The sequence below is a fragment of the Egretta garzetta genome, unplaced genomic scaffold (assembly GCF_000687185.1).
Source record: "Egretta garzetta isolate BGI_Z169 unplaced genomic scaffold, ASM68718v1 scaffold45, whole genome shotgun sequence".
In the NCBI taxonomy this organism is placed as follows: Eukaryota; Metazoa; Chordata; class Aves; order Pelecaniformes; family Ardeidae; genus Egretta; species Egretta garzetta.
In genome coordinates, this window is record NW_009260028.1 from 7,744,386 (window position 1) to 7,763,741 (window position 19,356).

A 19,356-nucleotide genomic window follows, 5' to 3' on the forward strand; every position below is an offset into this window, starting at 1 on the left:
AAGCAGCCGTTAACTACTATAATACTTGCATGAGTGGGTTTTTTGAGGTCCTGGAATGCTTTACAAACGCTGATAAGCTTAACTGGTAAAAGAAGTCAAGATACAAAGGATAAATGACTAATGGCCATATATGACCTGTGATCACACAAGTCTCTCTTATTAGGACTGACAGTACTTGATATAATATTTTTCATTATTTATACCTCAGAGTACTTTGCAAAAGGAAGTCATCATCTTTACCCTGGACAGATGGAGACATCAAAGCAAGGAGGGGGAAACTAGTTATTCCTCTTCCAATCTATTGACCCAAACAGTGTGGTTTTTAGAGAACATGGAATATGTGGCAGGCTATTTGACGAGAAAAAAAAAAAAAAGAACAAAACTGTATCACTGTGAACTGCAGATAAATTTAGATACATTCTAGTGAATATTTACTGAATTTTCAGGGGAAGTTAACAGGAAACTTTTTTAATTACTTAGTTTCACTTATGCTTTCAAGACTTTTTCCTTAGGTATCTTACAACATTTTCTCATCTACCTAAATGCATTATTCCTGTTCTTGAGAAAAAGCTGTCAATATTTAGCATGTTTGTAAGAGTATCTTAAGTAAAGCTGAAGACAGCATGATGAGCTGTTCTGCATCCCAGAGGTTCACTGCTCTTTCTGTGCTTATTTTTAGCTACTATAGGACCCCCCAAAGTGAACAGCGTGACTGTAAGCTCTGACTCACTTGTAATTAGTGTCACACCCCCTTTTGGATCTGAAACAGGCGACTTTCTTCAGTATCATGTGTTGTACTGGGAGAATGCAACAAGTACTACTAAAAAAGTAAGAATTCTCTCCGATTTATTTTGTTCATAATGCCTTTGTGACTAAGAGATACAAGTTGGTGTCTCTTGGAAAAACAGCCGAAATGGAGGAAGAAAACTAATAATACCTTTTTTTCTCTAGCAGCAAAGGTCCACCATTTGGTGTCTTGAAAAAAGGTTAATTTGCTCATGGCACAAGTATTGCATGTATTACAAAACTTTCAAAACCACCTTTTTTTTTTTCTCCAGATGAAACTATGGTCAAATCACATTGCAGATCAAGGGAGAGAATCCACAAACTGTCAAAGGTGGCTTTAAACTGGCACTTAGATTCCAAAGTTTGCTTAGGCCATTTGGAAAACTCTGGAATATCTTTCCTCCTTTCCCATGCTGGGCTTGTTTGTGCTGGCTGCTTTGGCCTGATATTGCCTATTCCTAGGGCAGAGAAAGGCAGAGTTATTAGAAACATGCTGGGGACAGCTGGGATGAGCTGTCCCTGTTCATATTGAGACTTAGAGGTGTTGGTCTCATGGTGTGCTTATGCTGCTGTTTGGGGCCCTGGAAATTGTGTTCTTGACAGGCCAGCATTGCAGGGGAGGCATTAAATTAGACTTGAGGGGGAAAAAAATAAAAGAATTTTCAAAAGAACGCCATTCTAAAGTCAAATGTTTAAAAAACAGAAGCAGAAAAAAAATAATTTATTTAAAACCCCCTCTTGTTTCAAAGACCTTGCTAAATCTGAAACGCCTCCACTTCCTTCCTCTCTTGCACCAATGTGTATTTTTCTGACACGCATAAAATACCTTCACGTTTGAGGTTCAGACAAGAAGTCACTCTTGTACGCTTCTGTAGGCTTCACCGAGGCCGTTATCCTAGCCCCTTACAGATTAAAAATTCCCCAAAGACTCTGGTGGCCGTGTGGAGACTGTGGAGGTTTTGCATTTTCCCACCAGCTGTTTTCCTCCCCAGTAGAAGGAGCTGAGGTGGTGGAAGCTCTTCACTGAACTACACTTCGTCAGTCGCCTCTGATGGAGGAGGCACTCCCCATGGCTTGCTTTTTCCTCCCCCTTCCTATATTGTGCTTGCTGCCTGAGCTGTTGCAGCTCAGGTCAAAGCGTCCGGCAGCATAGCGTGGATAAAAGGAGACCTTGCATCAGTTTTCATTCCTCTGCTGTTCGTGCCCTTATAGATGGTTTTAAATGGTCAGGCTTAATTTCATTTAAAAATAATGACATTTCAAATGTATTCAAGTAGGAAAGTTGAAATATATTTCATTGTTTGGAAAGATGAATTATGAAAAATAAAATCTGTGCTTTTTCAATGTGAAACAAATATGGGGAGGGGTTTTGTGTTGAAGACAGGTCTGGTTTTTACAGTAACACATATATATATTTTTTTTGTCTTTTAAACAGGAGATGAAGACAAGCAATACACTATTCAAAATTGAAAATCTAAAGGAATTGACACTTTATTGTTTTAGAATACGAGTAGAATTGATGACGCATTCAGATCTCCAGTTATTTGGACTGCAAAGTGTCCCAGAGTGTAGCAGAACTTCAGTCAGTGGTATAAATCAAATTTTGTGATTTTTATTTTTCTTTTTTTTGTTTTAAATGTAATGTGATGAGTGTAGAACTCATCTTGGATCACGTAACTGGTCACTTACATACCCGTATTTGTCAGGAGTGCTAAGAGAGCACCGTGGACAGTAGTTCACAATTGTCATTAATGGCAAAATAATGAGTTTTTCAGTCAGCAATCGAGGGTCTGTGCTGTACTCTTGCCCTCGTCCTTTTCCTTCAGAAATACTGTTATGGGTATTACTTTCTAGAAGTATGGAAAGAAACAAAATACAACTATTGGGTCTTTAGAGGAAGTCACTGAAGAAGGATATGGTGTTACTCTTGCAAATCCTCTCCCTCAGCCACTGTCTCCTGCAAGACGGGAGCGTCCCTCTCCTCTCTGACCCGCTTCCTCCTCTGACATTTCGTGGGTTTGTACGAGATAAGAGAGAGAGGGAGGAGAGAGTGTGTGCAAGATAACGGAGTTTGTCGCTCTCTTGAATCGCATGCAGGCACAACCCATCCTTAGCATACCTTGAACAGACTGGAAGATGTCGCAGGTGCTACCGGCTTGTGCTGTTTCTGCAGCCCCACAGGAGCTGACCTCCTGGGTCGTGTTGACCAAGTACTTGATCTCAAGCCCCCAGGCTGTGATCTTGGAGTCTGTGATGCTCCCTTTGCTGAAGGGGGCGGGGGTGTGTGTTCTGAAAGAGTAGCCCCTGGCATTAATGGCCCTTGCTGACAACTTGTGGCCAGGACAGATTGCGTTCCCTGCCTGCCCTCTGCCCCCCACCCCAGCACTGCATCTGCCTTGCTAGCGTGCCAAGCAGAAGCTTGCTTTAGGCTGCGTGATTAAGGGGAAGAAGCTTGTGGGAGCTGGTGACTGCAAGTGGAATCACAAAACGAGCTACTTCTGAACACAGGTGTTTAGAGTGCATCTATAGTGGATATCTTACAGCCTTGGAAGTTACACTTTGATTACCAAGTACAGTAAATTTCAGCTTGCTGTATGTTGTTTTATGTTTGATGATGTATATATATGAACCTACCATATGTACATGGTTTGTGGTTTGCTTTTTTTGTTTTTCCAGAGGCAACCAGAGCTGGATATATTATACTAATATTTGTGTTGGTGTTACTCGCGGTACATCTGGTAACTGTTGGTTTGTTTCTTCTATGGAGACACAAAAAAACAATTAAATATTTGTCTCAGCCACCTTTAGGAATCCCATCACACTTTGAAGAGGTATGTGTAGACATTTTATTTTTCTCCCACCCCCACCCCATAAAAGACAGTGATGATCTTGGAGTGAATATGAACAAAGCTGGTTGTTGTATGACAGAAATAGATATAAATAATTGTTGACTTTAATGTAAACTGTTACTCTTGTCCTATATGATTTCCCACTTTATTCCTCTTTTACTCAACTGAATTATTTTTTTCCCCCTGCACTAAGATACAAATGCTGCTATAATCCTGTTATGAAACCAGGGTAAGACTATGTTCCTTGGCTACCCCTTGTCCACCCCTTCCTTTGCTTATCTAAGTCATCAGGCCTGAAACAGCTGCTCACTTCAAGCAGAAAGCTTTTGTGTGCTGCAGAACATGTACTCGAGACCCCAGGCTCTGATTAGAAGTCAAATATGGAAAAGCGTCCTAAGAGCAAGGACTGACTTGAAGACTGAGGACTACCTAGGGGAACGTTCTTGGGCTTTTTCTTTTTCTTTTTTTTTTTTTTTTCTCCTGTAGTTTTAGCAATACTCGGATGAAAAAGTCATCCTGGGACTTTTTTCCTCCTTGTAGCTCACACATTTCTGTACTGAACAATGCTGTTTGAGTCCTGTTCATCTTCCTCTTTTTAGTACTTAAACAGGAAGTAGCCTTTCAAGCAAAGTTCTTGATTTTTTTAAAAGTTCCTGTTCAGCATGCATTCCATATGTTTAAAAGCTTGTGTCTGCTTGTGATTCTTTGAGGTGTATTTCTCTGTATATATCCATGTGCCAGAGCAGTCCATTGTGCTATGGTCGTTCTGTGATTGTGGAGCTGTTTGTCCAGATTTTTATGGATGTATGGGTGAATGAACCCAGACTTTCTGCAGAATCCCAAGTACATCGTTGTCTCTCTTCATGCTACCTCAGCTGCCATTTCATGGGGGCTCAGTGGGGACAGCTGTATCACAAATCAAGCAAAGTAAATCTCGTGCAGGAAAAAAAAAATAAATCCATGTACAGTGTACTAAAATAGTGCAGCCTTTCATGCAAAGGGCTTGGAGGAATAGAGTCTATCATCATGTGTTCTGGAGTAGCTGTATTAATCTGGAAAATGTGCAGCAAAAGTAGATACTCTTGGAACAACGTTGAGCCTGGTTTTGGGCAAAATGCTGGTAAGAAATGAATGAAAATCAGGAAATATGCAAAATTTTTAAAATGCATCTTTCTAAAAGGGATCAACCAGCCTGAGGCTCCTCCTCTTAAAACACCTTCCATGAGTACAGAACACTGATTTATTTTAAGGCAGTTTCATATGTCCTCTTTTAGGGTTCCAGAAAAATCACATCCTTCCTTCTTTTACAGAAGGGTATCCGCCTTCAGAGTCAGAGTTACAGGGAGCAGTTCTACTGCAGAAATGCCTTCACATAGCAAAGCCAAACTGATGTTATGTCTTGAATTTGCTGAAGTGGATATATTTGAGGTTCCCGTAGGGAGCATCTGTTTTTAATACACCTGAAAAAATAATCCTGTTGCTCATTACTCACTAGCCCTGCTATGGTTACAGAGCAAGTGGCGCCTTAACTGAAACTAAGGTTAATTTTGTCCCACAACAGACGTGACTTGAGCTGTGGTCCCGTCTCCGCCAGATGATGACACCTCCTACAGTACAGAACAAGCTTTTGAGTAAAACTACTAGCTACATCAGTCTGTTAACAATGTGAAGGTGTTCCTGTCTGTGTTCCAGACATTTACTTTTTTTTTTTTTTCCTTAAATCAGGGAAAAAGGGTTCAATGGCAAATTTTTTTTTTTTTGTTTAGTACACGAAGTAGTAGATGGCTCCAACTTCCCATGAAACACAAGACAAGCTTAGTGATAAGGAGAGTATATGGGGGTGGCAGGAGGAACAGAAAGCATTTCCTCTGGCCTACATTTTTTTTTTCTAGTGCTTTTCTTTGATTTATGCATCCATTGTAAAGCTGATGACTTAATTTTGGAAGAAAGAGGAGCAGAGAGGAAGTCAAATCAAAAAGTAATTACAAGAGAAGAATGCAACTCAGGTTTTCTGGTAACAATAAAAGATGCAGATCTGACTTGCCAGACACTGACCAAACCAGAATCTTAGATCTTATCCAAGCTGTCAGTTGCTAGTTTCCTGCAGTTGGAGGGTATGTCCCTAGCTGTGTAATAAAGAAGTGTTTTCTTCTGCAGCTTTTTCTTAACTAGTAGGAATTTGCTTGAACTGACATAAAAAGAGTATCAGCCAAAATTTGTTTAAAAAAAAAAAAAAAGGAAATGCAGACTGCTTTAAGTCATTTAAATGGATATTTTCATGATTGATTCCCCCCCCCCCCCAAGGTGCAATATAGTTTTGAGGAAATCCAGAATAGAATACACCTTTAACAGCTCTCGTGGTGAATTCTGGTCTGAAGCAACTTGCCTATAGGGGGTGGTACCTGCTCCATTGCTGTAATTTCTAATACGTTTGTTCTGTGGATAGCTAGCTGAACTGTTGTCTCTGGCTTTTTTTCCAGTATTTGAAAGACCCTAGCATGCCTGTTTTAGAGGTGTTGGACAATTACATCGAGGATGAGCCCCACGATTCCTTCTCTCTTGTGTTTTGTGGAGAAGAAAGCCAAGCTGGCGGCAACAGTTTGGATGGCCATGCTCATTCACACAGCATCTCCAGTGACAGTGAAGTAACTTAAGCGGTGCCCTGGCAAGAATGCCTGTACCAAGTCTTTGCAGAGGTTCCCGCTCATGAGCAGCGCTCTGTGGCTACTGGCAGGACAGGTGACGAGCTCGGGACAAAATGCAGCTGCTGACAAATCCCAAGCACGATGTTGCTTCCTGAGAACAGCCTGGACCCCGAGCCTGTGTTTTAACAGCCTCTGCTGTGCTAGAACAGCAACTGTGTTTGCCAAAAAGACGTAAGGGGTAGAACGTGAAACGGAAATGAACACTAAATTGCCCAAAGACAGATGCTTATAAAATGCTTATAGTAACACCATCGTATTTCCCACCCCAAATTGAAATAAAGCTTTGAGAAATAATGGCACTTTGTGGTAGGATGTAATACAACCTGAAATTCTTCACTTCAGTGAGTGAGTAATTGCACTGTGAATTACTTTAATCATGGCTTTTGTTCTGTTGCCTTATTTGTGCAGACTGTGTACCACTCAATGTGTATTATATCCACCCCAGTATGCTTTTCTGAATCATTTTTAGTACACGCAGTCTTCTATGGCAGTTTAAAAAGAAACTTTAAAGTACTTTACTCTCCTGGGCAAAGAAAACTGCTCCTACTATCTGCCTCCTAACACATTCGTAAGAAGCATTAATCATGCGTGAGACAGCACAGGCAAACTTTTTACAATAATTTTGCTCAGAATGTATATAATTTGTATCAGTAATTATCAGACACTAAAATCTCTTGTTGAATATCAGATTAGTCCTGCAAATGAAAAGTTGACTGAGAGTTCTGGTTTGTGTCCCTTAAAGCAGAAGACTGCAAGTTAAGCCTCCCATCACACTCCTGTGGGGTCTGGGAGGAGTCTAATAAAACACAAAGAACAAGTGAACCACTTCTGTACTAAAATGATTGTTTTTATTTGTTTGTTTGACCTTTTTCCTGGGTTTGGTACAAGTTGTTTAAAAAAAAAAAAACTGCTTGGTTATTTGCAGATGACTTGTTCAAAGGTCTGTTAATGAACCTGGTCGCTGTCAGAGCTGTGGGTTATGGGAGGTAATGCTGTTCTACCGCTTCCGGGAATACACAAGACTAGTATGACAAATCAGTAACACTTTTTTTTTCCCTAAAAGCTTCGTGAGGTTGTTCCCTTGTGCTTAGGCAACATGCCAAGACAATGTAGTTGTCTGACGACTTAGTCATAATTCAAGCCTGGTACAAATTTTCAAGTGAGCCACAAGCTGCACAACACCTGCTTTTAAGTTCATCCACATTCTTTTCATATACTGTGCCGTAAACAAAGAACCACAAGCTCACAAAAGGAACAACCTAAATGCACGCCAGCGGACATAAATAAGGCAGCAGTTAAAACCTCACCCGTGACTATTTAGCAATACAGCATACAACTTCCTGAATAAGTCCTACACTAGACTTCTGTTAGAGAGAGTTGTTACTGCATATTTTCAGTTACACAAACAGGCCAAGATTAAAAACCTCTTGTTAGGAGTAACTCAAGGGCTGTCTTCACAACTGGTGCTGTAGCAGGCCAAGGTGTTTTACCTAAAATGAGCTTCACTATTTTGCAAACGTAAGAGCAAGTTTATTGCAGTTTTCTGAAATTACAACCCAACAGTCAACTGATGTACAACGCTGTGATAAGCACCAGTGACTGTATCGGAACTCACTGCAGGATGGTGAAACGGGGATGAAGTTAATCTAGCCAGTAGCACAATTTCAGCCACAGTATTTGCTTCATATTCTGTCCACTGGAGAGATTCCCACAAGGGAGCAGTTAGATGACTAACAGCATACAGTAACCACACACAGAAGTTATGGTCTGCAGTTCGCTACCATTTGGTCAGCAGTCTTGATACATGGAAAGTTACAAAAGCTTTTAGACGCAAGGCAGATTTGAACGCTTTAAAAACCACATAGAACTCATGAGACAAGGAAGTCGCCGCCAGCAAGATGAATCCACAAGATCAGTCCGCAGCTGTAAAACATCACTGTTCTCCCTCTCTGTATACTCCAGCTAGAAGAAACTGGGTTTCAATAATGGAAGCATTCCCATAAAGTGCCCGTGAAATTTAGGAGATAAATACATTTTAACTGGGGCAAATGGCAGTCCTAAAACTGGCAATTATTTCAAGGTAAGATTGTGAGCAATAAATATATCTCCACTTGAAATGCTCACCTTTTAAACAGAAAAGGTAATGGCTAGCAGGATAACTGTTCATTTATCAGCAAAAAGCTTCCCCTGAGGAAAATTACGCTAGCATCATTTGAAAGATGTTAGTCTGACTCTGATTTATTCTTTATATTCCTTAAGTATGACTGGCATCAGTTTGATTTTTTTTTTTTTTTTTTAATTCTAGCATCAGTACGTACGTTAAATACTAATTGGTATCTATTACAATGAACAGCATGAAATTAATTCTAAGGACTGCGGTGCTACCAAATGTCGTTTGTGCTATAGCAATCAGAAGTCAAGAACAGTTTGATTTGCCATGCAGAAGCCACTTAGTCTAGGGCCCTGTTTAAAAATTCATAACCCTTTAAAAAAAAGTAGCTACCTTTTATTTTTCTGAACAGTTATATAAAATTCTTAAAATCAGTTCTTATCTCAGCATACAGTAGAATTTACCCTCATTAGATGCAGGCTTAGCTGGGTCACTTCTATGCACTGACTACTCCGTCGGGTTACACCGGCAGCCCTTGCGGTCAGCCCTTGCAAAAATTGGCTCTAGCTCACCTTTGCGGGAAGGTAGCAACCCCTTTTACAGGGTACAGGCTCTACCCGCTTGTTCGCCAACAGTTCCACTGAAGTCTCTGACGCACGTGAAGGTTTGGAAGATCGAGTTGTAGGAGTTGCTGGAAACCCACGTGTTAGAAGACATAAGCCTGAGGATTTCAGAAAGAAAGCCTGACATTCCCTTTTTAAGATATATACAGTCATATGTACATATTCACAAATCTGTCCTGTGAAAAGAGGGAGCTTATTACAGAAACTGTAATTTGTCTCCGTTCATACAATTTAGAAAGCAAAACAAGAACAAATAAAAGTAAATATATCTACATACATAGTACAACATAGCAACTATGGAATAGACAATGCTATATGTGAGCTCTCATCCCCACAAGTCTTCTGTTCTTCCAAACTTGTAGATCAGAGTACTAAAGGGGGGGGGAAAAAAAAAAATAATAATCAGACCACACATAAGGTGGAAAAGGTAATTTTAATAGTATCTTTATAAGCTTATACTACCCACATACCAAATCAACAGCCCTCCAGTAACCTTAACTTTGATTCAAGTCAGTATCTGGGTGTTGTACTTATATTTCATTTACAATGCATTGCTAAAACTATGAGATCCAGCTGAAGCAGCTGCTCAAATAAAAAAAATAGCCAGTCTCCCAGTAAAAGCAGCTGCCCTTCTGAAGGAAAAAAAATCTGGTATTTAAGAGATTCTAGGACCGATCCACAGAGTTACAGAGCATAAGTCTCATCCTGGCATCTGGCAATCGGCTGAACATAACGCACCATGCCAGGATAGAATCTAAGCAGCTAGATTTTAATGAGCAAATCAGAAAGAACATTGATCCTGTGGTGGATAAGCGAGATCCAAATTACAATTTGATTTCCAAAATTATCATAGAATCCTGGAATGTTTTGGGTTGGAAGGGACCCCTAGAGGTCATCTAGTCCAACCCCCAAATTGATTTTATAAGGTTGCATGCAACTACATATTGTCATGAATCAAAAAAAAAAAAAAAAAAAAAAAAAAATGATGTCGAGGGAACAAAACTAAGCACGATTTCCTTATTGTCCCTTGTATTTTAGTTTTGTTTTTTTTTTTTTTATAGCCAACAAACACATGGTAAAGAATGGCACAGTCATACTAAATCAGAAGAGAATGAAGAGGGAGGGAAATGAGGAATACTGACACTGAGAACAACAGTAGTAAGCAATGATAAGTAAAACAAGCTATACACCTGGGCACTTAACTAGAGAACTACTAATACAGCATGTTAAACTAAGGAAAAAATTGGTGGAATAACAACCAGGGCTGAAGCACAAGTCCTGAAGGAGACGCATGGTTCAGGGAATACAGACATTATGGAACAGCACCAATGGAAAAGAATCTGATTCAATCAAAGCAAAAGTTTTGGAGAAGGACATTGAGAAGGGCATCGCTGATTGACCCAGGTCTGGGCTAAGGAAAGGAGTCTATGGCAATAGATGGACTTATCAAATGTCACTGCCTAAAGTGCATGGCAGGATAAGAAACAAAGACTTTTGGTTTTTTTTAATAAAAAGGTTGTACTTTGTCTCATAGCTCATACCTAGAAAACAAATTTTAGAAGACAAAAGAAAACAAATAAACCTAAAATATATCTAATACAGAGTTCAACAGACAATAAGGCACTTTCAGAAACAAAAAGCAGTTTCAGAAATAAGTTCATCAAACTACTGAAATAAGACTAAAGATTTCAGGCATGGTGAAACTATTCTCAAAAGCTCTGCCTTCATCAGTATCGCATTTCAATCATGTGCAAGACTATGGAAGAGGTTTAGGAACTGCTACTTTCTGCAGGAACATAACTGATTTTCCAAACAGGGAAGCACAGTGGAGCCAGTTGATCTGGCTCACTGCAAAGCATTTGATATGGTACTAGAAGGAAAATTTGTTAGCACAGTAATTTAAGTGGGTGAGAACTTACACAAGAGGAGGTTATGTGAACTTTTTCTGTGACTGATCTCAGAACTTACACTAGTTAATGCTTTCATTGTCCTTTATTAATTAATAAAATTCATGGATTGCAGAATGCATTATACATATAAAAAGAGTTAGTACAGATACAGATACTTTCAAAGTGTCATATAATACACTTAATGATATTAAGTGAAATAAAGAAATACATTTAAGTGTAATATTATGAAACATACCATCATGCTCCTAGAAGAAAAATTTATCACCCTTTGTAACTGAAAGCTCATCCACTAGAAACAAATCTAGGTGTATCAATTACCAGATAATTGAGCCGTTGGTATGAAATAGTCAGGAAAAGGGCAATAGGATCTCCTACCTAGTCCTGTTCGGATATATGCCAAGGCATTTGTAGTACAGAGAGGAAAGCATTATTGCCATTATCCAAAGACACTGACAATGCGTCACCCAGAATACTGTGTATATCCTTGATCGTCCACATTCTAGAGCTGTACATTCAGGGAGACCAGAAAGAGCTGCACTAACAGGAGCATGGGGGGAATGAAGAGTCTCTCATGGGCTGAGAAGGGGTAAGTAAAAGATTGTTTCTAAGCACTGGAGCAAAGGGAGTACAAAAAGGTAGCGGAGTAAAAAAATACATAGTTTTTAAGAAATAGTTTGATCAGTCTATGCATTGAATAATATCACATCAGTTCTCTGTATAAAGTCAGTTTACTCAGTGACCCAAGAGGTCCCTTTGTCACCCTCCTCAAGCAAAGGTCAGGGTGGGTAATAAATGAAAATACGGGGGGTCCTGCACTGAGAGCAGCAAATTCCACATTTTGGAAGGTCAAGCCTGGAGTCAGCCTCCAGCTTTCAGAACTTATTTTCCAGGAGAATCCACATGCATGGAAGCAGGCAAGTGAGACATCCCTTTGGAAGGAGGGAAATTTACCCAGGTAACTTACCTGAAAAATATCAACGCATTTTGGAAAAACACTGCTAATCCAGGGTAAACATTAGTGTCTGCAAAACAAGTAACAAAGGAAATATTAAGTTCTTTTGCATTGGAAGGTGTATTTAGAACACTGCTATAGAATCATTCACTGACTACAAAATTAGATGGTAGGGGTCTGACAAGAACACGCACTTCCATTCTTCTGGATTTTCTGCATTTCGTCTGACAGGAAAAGTACTCTTCTATATGTGAAAATAAACAAACTTACTCTGTGTAACGTATGCTCCAAAAAGAATCCACATTGAAGCAATAAGTGAACCAAACATCAACATAAAGCCGATGAAGAGCCAGACACGAGCACCTGCAAGAAATATTAAAACTTCTGAGAACCATGCAGAGTATTATCCATAGTGACAGATGAGCCAATTATGATACAACTCTATTATGATACAACGTGTTAGCTTGCTGAAGGCACAAAGGGAAAGGATTAAACCCTCTATCAAGGACAAGATAAACCAAAATTTGCCTTCTCTAGAAAAACACATAGTGGGTTCCCCTTGTTTTAGTGAGCAGACACAGCTACCAGAAATTTCCCCTCATCTGTAGGCAATGCCTATAACACCACTTAGCACAACTCACAGTGGACTAATGATGAGGTACTTTGCCAAAGAAATAGTGTTTCTGAGGTAAAGTTGGCATTACAGCAGGGTACGCAAAAAAACGCTTGCTGTGTTTATTTCAGAAGGTATTTCCAGATGGGCAACATCTACCATAGCTAGACATTATCTGCTGAAAAACAAAGATGATGCCACTGAAAATAATCCACCTGCCAACTCATGGGAAAGGAAAAGTATTTCTATGCAAAGCTTCTCTCAAGCTGATTTATGAATGACACACAAAAAAGCATCATACGCTAGTTCAAAAATCAGTAAATCCTACCAGATTTCCACTGAGGCATTCTACAAATCACGTGAAAACAGATGCTGGGATCCACATGGGAAATAGTAAGGGAAAGATGCATGAAAGCAGAGAGAGGGCAGCAGGTCCACAGACACCACACAGTAGGTGACATACACAGGAAACAGAATGTTTGTGATACGTTCTAAAATAAGACATTCTTAAGGAATGTCTGCTCCATAGCCTACCGCAAGGCAGAAATTTATTTCTCCCAGCAGTGATTTGCAAAGGTTTAACCACCACTTAGAAAAAAACCCAACACCGAAATAATCAGTCTTTCAACTCAGCATGATATTTAGAGTTAATTTACCTGTTCTTCCTAAACATCCGTCACTGTAGCTGTCTCCTCTCACCTGTGCATTTGATACAGCATTTATCCTAGGAACAAAAAAGTGTATACACTTCGGATTATTAGAAAATCAATTTAAAGTCATAAGTTAAAAGCTAGCGCTTTTTAAGATGTGAAAAATTCTGGGAAATCGCTTGGCATTCTGTATAGTCACATATTATTACGTGTCAATTAATGGAAGGATTCCAACTGGGTTTCAAGCAAACCCCGTACTTGTTTGTAAGTTTTACTTAAATTTTTACATTAACAGACCTGTAAGATAAAAGAATTGCCCTTGTTAGTGATTGAAATATTCCTGGTTGCTTTCTGGCTGTTCACATTTTTAAAACATCTAAAGCCACTTCGTAGGAATAGTAACAGCCAGTGACACAGTGCTCTCATGATTATGATACAAGTTGCTTTTTGACGCCTCTCCTTCACAATGAATACCATAAGTATTCAAGTGAGAGATGCTCTGTAAGGAGGGACAATGCACTTTCTTAAAATGAGTTACATTGCTGAGGAAAAAAACCCAGAGACTTTCAGATACCAAGTGCAAGAAGGTCTTGCACATCCAAATGCATCCTTTTTTTCTCACCAATATTGTAAGATTCAATAAAAGCTATTACTTCTCCTTCAAGCATGCCACATTTACATCTTTATAACAATAGCTCTAATACTACTCCCTCTCCCATTTGAGGAAGTCTGAGGCCAGAGACAGCTGTAAAAATTATTTAAAAACAGGGGAAAATGCAGGCAAATTTTTTATATTGAGGTAAGCAACTGGGTAGCATTACATGAATTTTGATCTAGGAATCTCAACATGTATCATAGAAAGCCTATATGCATAAAGGAAGGTCTGCTTTCTTACATTCAGCCAAAGTGCATAGGAAAAGCAACTTACCCTAAACAGATGGGGGGGATAGACAGAACAATGAATTAACAGACTACGATCACAAACAACGGCCACAGGTAAAAGAAAAAAAGGCCTTTACATTGCTGTGTAAAAAGGTATGACAAGATTACTCATAAGTGATTCAGTTTTACCATATGCCACATTGTCTAGTAAAAACTGTGTTTAACAGCTCATGCTTATTTTGTAAGAACTCCCTTTATATACACTTACATGAAAAAAGCTAGTGTTGAAAACACCCCACAGGTATGGAACGCATGGTTCATTTGTTCTGGCTTAGGGTAAACTACTGCAGCATCTATCATTATCCACCAACCTGTGAAAAACTAGAAATAAAACAGACCAGCATTATGAGGCTGGAAGGGTACAGAGACAGGCAGACAAAGCACGGCAAATGTCCATGCACGCCATTGGTTTAGTTGTCTTTTAACAAGACTAAACTATTCTAGAAAGTTATTAAGTCAGACTCTAAATCTGTTCAATATGCAAGTTCTGCATAAACCTTAACACTGATGTTTTCAGAGAAGCGTTTTGGAATCGGTCACATTTTCTATTCGAATTAAGTATCAGTGTATGGCTAGATTCCCTGTAGAGCTTTAAGAACACGAATCCAGATTCTAAACACATTCAAGATACAAACTATGTATAACATGGGTGTTCTAATATACTGAATTATGCCAAAAATCCACTAAGAATTTCAATCTTCTTCAAAGAAGAGAGCGCAGAACTGGTACATCATTATCAAACAAAATGCAAAGTTATGTGACCTGTAAAAAAGCTGCCTAACAACTGCACTTCAAAAAAAAAAAAAAATACAATATTCGCAATATGTGAAACAGAAATGTAACTTTGTTGTACTGCCAAATTGGTCAACACAGTTGTGATTCACATCCTCTCAAAACTTACCAACACGCCTGCAACTATTGAAGCAATGGCATTTCGTCTTTCGCTCCAGTCAATACACTCACATTCTGGCCACCGGAAGTTGTCTAGGAATCCTGCCATCTCCTCAAAGATTAGATTGCCCGTCTTATTTTGTACTTGTACATGAATTCTTCCATTAACAACTGTGTCCTAAATACCTGAAACACAGCCAAAGACGCATGTAATACAAAACAGTAAAATCTTGAGGCGTTTGACAACTGTCACGAGCAATCCTTATAGTGCGGCTTTTTTTTGTTTTTTTACAGAAGTATTCCATAAACTCTATGGATTCTATACTGAGCTATACTGAAAAAAAGAACCTACCTTACAAACAGAATTACAAAATAAAATCATCACACAACCCCAAAGGTTATGCACTACATATAAATTATCGTATCTGAAACAGAAAAGAAATAAAATAGAATGTAATGTTTGTTCAAGTGTATGCAACACAAAAATGAAAGGAAGTAAAAAAGCAGGAGCAAAAAAGCAAATATTTCAATCTAAGTTTCATCTTCAAACCATAATCCTCTCTCTGGCATTAGCAGTTAAAAAAAGCAAAATGCAACAGGGCTCCATACGCAGGCCAGAACTGGGTCTTTGAGTCAGGCCAAGGAACTTTGCGTAAGACACCCGTATTTCCAGTCTCCAAGTAAGCCAGATAACACGGTGCCTTTCTAACATAGGAAGAAAGGAATCAACTCAGTACATCAACTAATACCAAGGGTAAAGAGTGCTCCGCTTCACAGAGAGAGGATCACACAAAACTTCAAATGCAGGAAGACGAAAGTAAAGTTAATTTAAAGTGTTAATTAAACGTTAATTAAAAAGTGTTACAAAGTGACTACTGTAACAACACAGTTCTCCCACCGATTTGGTGAGACAGTAGCTGTGAAAGATTCTGCACTACACTGCATCTCTTCTCACACTGCAAGACAATTAGCATATATAGTTGGAGTGTCAGAAATGAAAATATTTAGTTTTTCTGTTGAGCAGTGACTCACAGCCACTCAATGCCATTCTATTTTGTTTTAGTATTGTCAACATCTGTATTTTCCCTATCTGCCACAAATAATTTCCAGATACTTGTTAAAGGCTAACAACAGACAAACACCCCTTACGATTATATTACAGGAAAGACTGATGTAGAACATTTTCCTGGTTAATAATGGTAATTAGAAGTCTACACTAAGAAGTAAAATAAAAATAAATAAACAACTAAACAGAGTTTGCCTACACTACAAACACAGGCCACCTCCTATGAATAAGACAAAAAAATTTGTCCTCCTGAATCTAGTTCCAGAAGTCCATCCATAGCTATAATGCTGCCTTAAAGCATTAAAATCAATCACTCAATTCCAAAATTATTTTACTTTTGTATAGTATCTGGGCTCTACCATATAGTTATTTTCCTATTACACTTTTACCCAGCAATTTTCAGATCCTTATTCTTTCTGCAACTTTCATAGAAAATTGCCATCACAGATTTATGGCTGCTCCTTACAGCCCTCTCTTTTCCAGTCTTAAAATGGCTCCATCTGTACTTTGTTTGTTCCTCTTCAAACCCTGAACGTGTCTCTTCCTCATCCTGTGGTAATCCCTCCCTTCCCCTCCCAGCTCCTCACTGACCCACACTGGAACATGGCTCACGGTTCCCACTGCTGTCGCCTCTACAGACTACGTGGCCCTTACCCTGTGACCCGGCTGGCCAGTAAACAGACAAGCATGCTGCCCTATTCCTTCTCCCCTACAAACACAATGGTGGTTATGCCAAACCTGCCAACGTCGTTATCTTGCCTGTAAATACACTTTCAGTCATTTTCAGAATGACCGAATCTGTATTTCTTCAAATCTCTATTTTCCTTTGAAATTTTTTCCTATAATGGACCATTTAAACAGTATTAACATCTCTAAATAAAAATCACCTCCTTCAAATGTAATGTGAAGTTCTACTGCAATTCAGAAAGCAGGTCAAGAAAAGCCACTGGAAAAAATTATTTCAGGTGTCAACAACAACAGAAATTATTTAACCCCCTCTACTTGGATGCCATCCAGACATACCTCAACAAGCTGGAGAAGTGGGCTGAACAGGAACCTCCTGAAGTTCAGCACAGGGAACTGCCCAGTCTTGCACCTGGGAAGCAACAACCCCAGGCACCAGTATGTGTTGGGGGACACCCAGCTGGAAAGCAGCTTGGCACAAAAGGGCCTGGGGGTCCTGGTGGGCACCAGGTTGAACACGAGCCAGCAATGTGCCCTTGCCACAGAGAAGGCTACCAGTATCCTGGGCTCCATCAGACAAAGCACTGCCAGCAGGTAAAGGGAGGTGATCCTTCCACTCTACTCAGCAGTGGCAAGGCCACACTTGGAGCACTAGGTCCAGTTCAGGGCTCCCCAGTACAAGAGAGACGTGGACACACTGGAGGGAGTCCAGAGAAGGGCCACGATGATGATGAAGGGACTGGAGCATCTCTCCTATGAGGAAGGGCTGGGAGAGCTGGGACTGTTCTGCCTGGAGAAGAGACGGCTCAGGGGGGGATCTCATCAACGCCTATAAATACCTGAAGGGAGGGTGCGAAGAGGAGGGAGCCAGGCTCTTTTCAGCGGTGCCCAGCGACAACGGGCACAGACTGAAACACAGGAGGCTCCCTCTGAACATCGGGAAACGCTTTTTCTGTGAAGGTGACCGAGCTCTGGCACAGGTTGCCCAGGGAGGCTGTGGAGTCTCCATCCTTGGAGATATCAAAAGCCATCTGGACAACCTGACATAGGTGGCCCTGCTTGAGCAGGGGGTTGGACCAGACGTCCTCCTCTAGAGGTTCCTTCCAATCCCAGCCATTTTGCAAGTCTGTGTTACTTAAGAAATAGCCTGTTAAATTCTTGGATGACTTCATGAAAGAAAACTTCTTACTCCTGCAAAAGTGTTCCAGTTCAAAAAGCTGAAATTAAATGAAAAAATTAGTTCTCTTCTATAATTTAAAAGGTTTATACAGTTTATTTTGCCAGCTAATATACTGTCCTGGTTTCAACTGGGATAAAGTTAATTTTCTTCCTAGTAGCTGGCATAGTGCTGTGTTTTGGATTTAGGATGAGAAGAATGTTGACAACACGCTGATGTTTTAGCTGTTGCTAGGCAGTGCTTACACCAGTCAAGGACTTTTCAGCCTCCCGTGCTCTGGTGCACAAGAAGCTGTGAGGGGGCAAAGCCAGGACAGCTGAACCAAAGTGGTCAAAGGGCTATTCCAGACCATATGACATCATGCCCAGTATATGAACTGGGGGGAGTTGGCCAGGGACAGCAATCGTTGCCTGGGGAATGGGCTGGGCATCAGTCAGCAGGTAGTGAGCAACTGCATTGTGCATTACTTGCTCTGTATATTCTTTTATTGTTAATATTATTTTCTCCTCCTTTGCTGTCCTACTAAACTGTCTCTATCTCAACCCACAGGCTTTCCTTTCCCCCCCCCCCAATTCTCTCTGCCATCCCACCAGGGCAGGGGAGAAGGAGAGAGAGCCACCGTGTGATGCTTAATTGCCAACTGGGGTTAAACCATGACATATAATTAAGCCAACTTCCGATCCAAAAAGTAACTAGCACTTATCCTAGTAAAACCTTTTCAACTTTGCAAAATCAGTAATGATAAATGTTATTGAGACATCGCAAAAACCAGAATTTCTCACTGGGCGGTGAGAGGGAATTATCTGTAACAGGACCTGGCAGTTAGAAGGAGCCAAGAGATAAGGAAGCATTCGCCTTATGAGCAAGTGGTAAAAAGAACTGGTGCTGGTGACTACACCCCTGAAGAAGAGCTAAAAGACCGACAAAAGGGGCCCAGCCTAGTGTGGACAAATGCTGGAGAGGTGTGAGGCCAGCAAAGATGATCTCCGTAACTGGGGGAGGAAGGAAAAGGCGGGGAGGGGAGATGGCGACTACCAACTCATATCTAAACCCAAAGAGACTTGCATACACACACACACACCCCCCCTCCAATAGGAAGCACGAGTGATGATTTACACAGCAAGCCAGGCTAATTTAAATATAATTAACCAATATCAAATGTTACAGTGATTGCTAGCCAATAGATATGAACTTAGGTGGGTTTTCTTTAACCATGTAATGGGACAAATAGGCAGTAGTTGTTCAGAGCGGGGTGCTCGCTTTGTGGAGTTACCGCCTGGCACCCATCTCTGTGCAGAAATAAAATAAAAGCAAACAGCTGGACTCAAGTGTGTGAATTGGTCGTTGCACACTGGGTAAAGAACACGGATTTGGGATAACATTATGGATGCCCTATGC

General features: G+C 40.2%; 2 protein-coding genes across 4 annotated transcripts in view; one reads left to right on the forward strand and one right to left on the reverse strand.

Moving 5' to 3' along the window:
* IFNGR2 (interferon gamma receptor 2) overlaps nucleotides 1-9,455 on the forward strand; it is an 11,596-nt gene extending 2,141 nt beyond the window's left edge. Inside the window, exons 3-6 of the mRNA XM_009640971.2 lie at nucleotides 680-828; nucleotides 2,222-2,375; nucleotides 3,463-3,617; nucleotides 6,116-9,455. Of these exons, the coding sequence (XP_009639266.2) occupies nucleotides 680-828; nucleotides 2,222-2,375; nucleotides 3,463-3,617; nucleotides 6,116-6,289 (632 nt within the window). The 3' untranslated portion in view covers nucleotides 6,290-9,455. The remainder of the gene's footprint in view (nucleotides 1-679; nucleotides 829-2,221; nucleotides 2,376-3,462; nucleotides 3,618-6,115) is intronic.
* Nucleotides 7,736-17,162, reverse strand: TMEM50B (transmembrane protein 50B). 3 transcript variants are annotated; one of them, XR_004842311.1, is made up of 8 exons: nucleotides 17,121-17,162; nucleotides 15,042-15,217; nucleotides 14,349-14,461; nucleotides 13,205-13,272; nucleotides 12,206-12,298; nucleotides 11,948-12,005; nucleotides 9,023-9,444; nucleotides 7,736-8,302 (listed from the first exon to the last, which is right to left on the reverse strand). XR_004842311.1 is itself a non-coding variant. In XM_035896532.1 (8 exons), the coding sequence occupies exons 2-7, from the start codon at nucleotides 15,138-15,140 to the stop codon at nucleotides 9,399-9,401; spliced, it is 477 nt and encodes a 158-aa protein (XP_035752425.1). In that variant the 5' UTR covers nucleotides 15,141-15,217; nucleotides 17,121-17,162; the 3' UTR covers nucleotides 7,736-9,171; nucleotides 9,351-9,398. The 3 variants fall into 3 exon arrangements, 2 of the variants coding, with proteins under 2 accessions (XP_035752425.1, XP_035752424.1); XM_035896532.1 differs by having other exon boundaries at nucleotides 7,736-9,171; nucleotides 9,351-9,444; XM_035896531.1 differs by having other exon boundaries at nucleotides 7,736-9,444.
* Between the last annotated feature and the right edge of the window lie 2,194 nt (nucleotides 17,163-19,356).

Bases quoted from the DNA above. Each gene is read 5' to 3' on its own strand.
- TMEM50B (XM_035896532.1), bottom strand. From the start codon at position 15,140: ATGGCAGGATTCCTAGACAACTTCCGGTGGCCAGAATGTGAGTGTATT. The intron at 14,462-15,041 runs GTAAGTTTTGAG...TTTTATTTCTAG, and splicing joins CAATAGTTGCAGGCGTGTTG to TTTTTCACAGGTTGGTGGAT. The intron at 12,006-12,205 runs GTAAGTTTGTTT...CTTGTTTTGCAG, and splicing joins TGGAGCATACGTTACACAGA to ACACTAATGTTTACCCTGGA.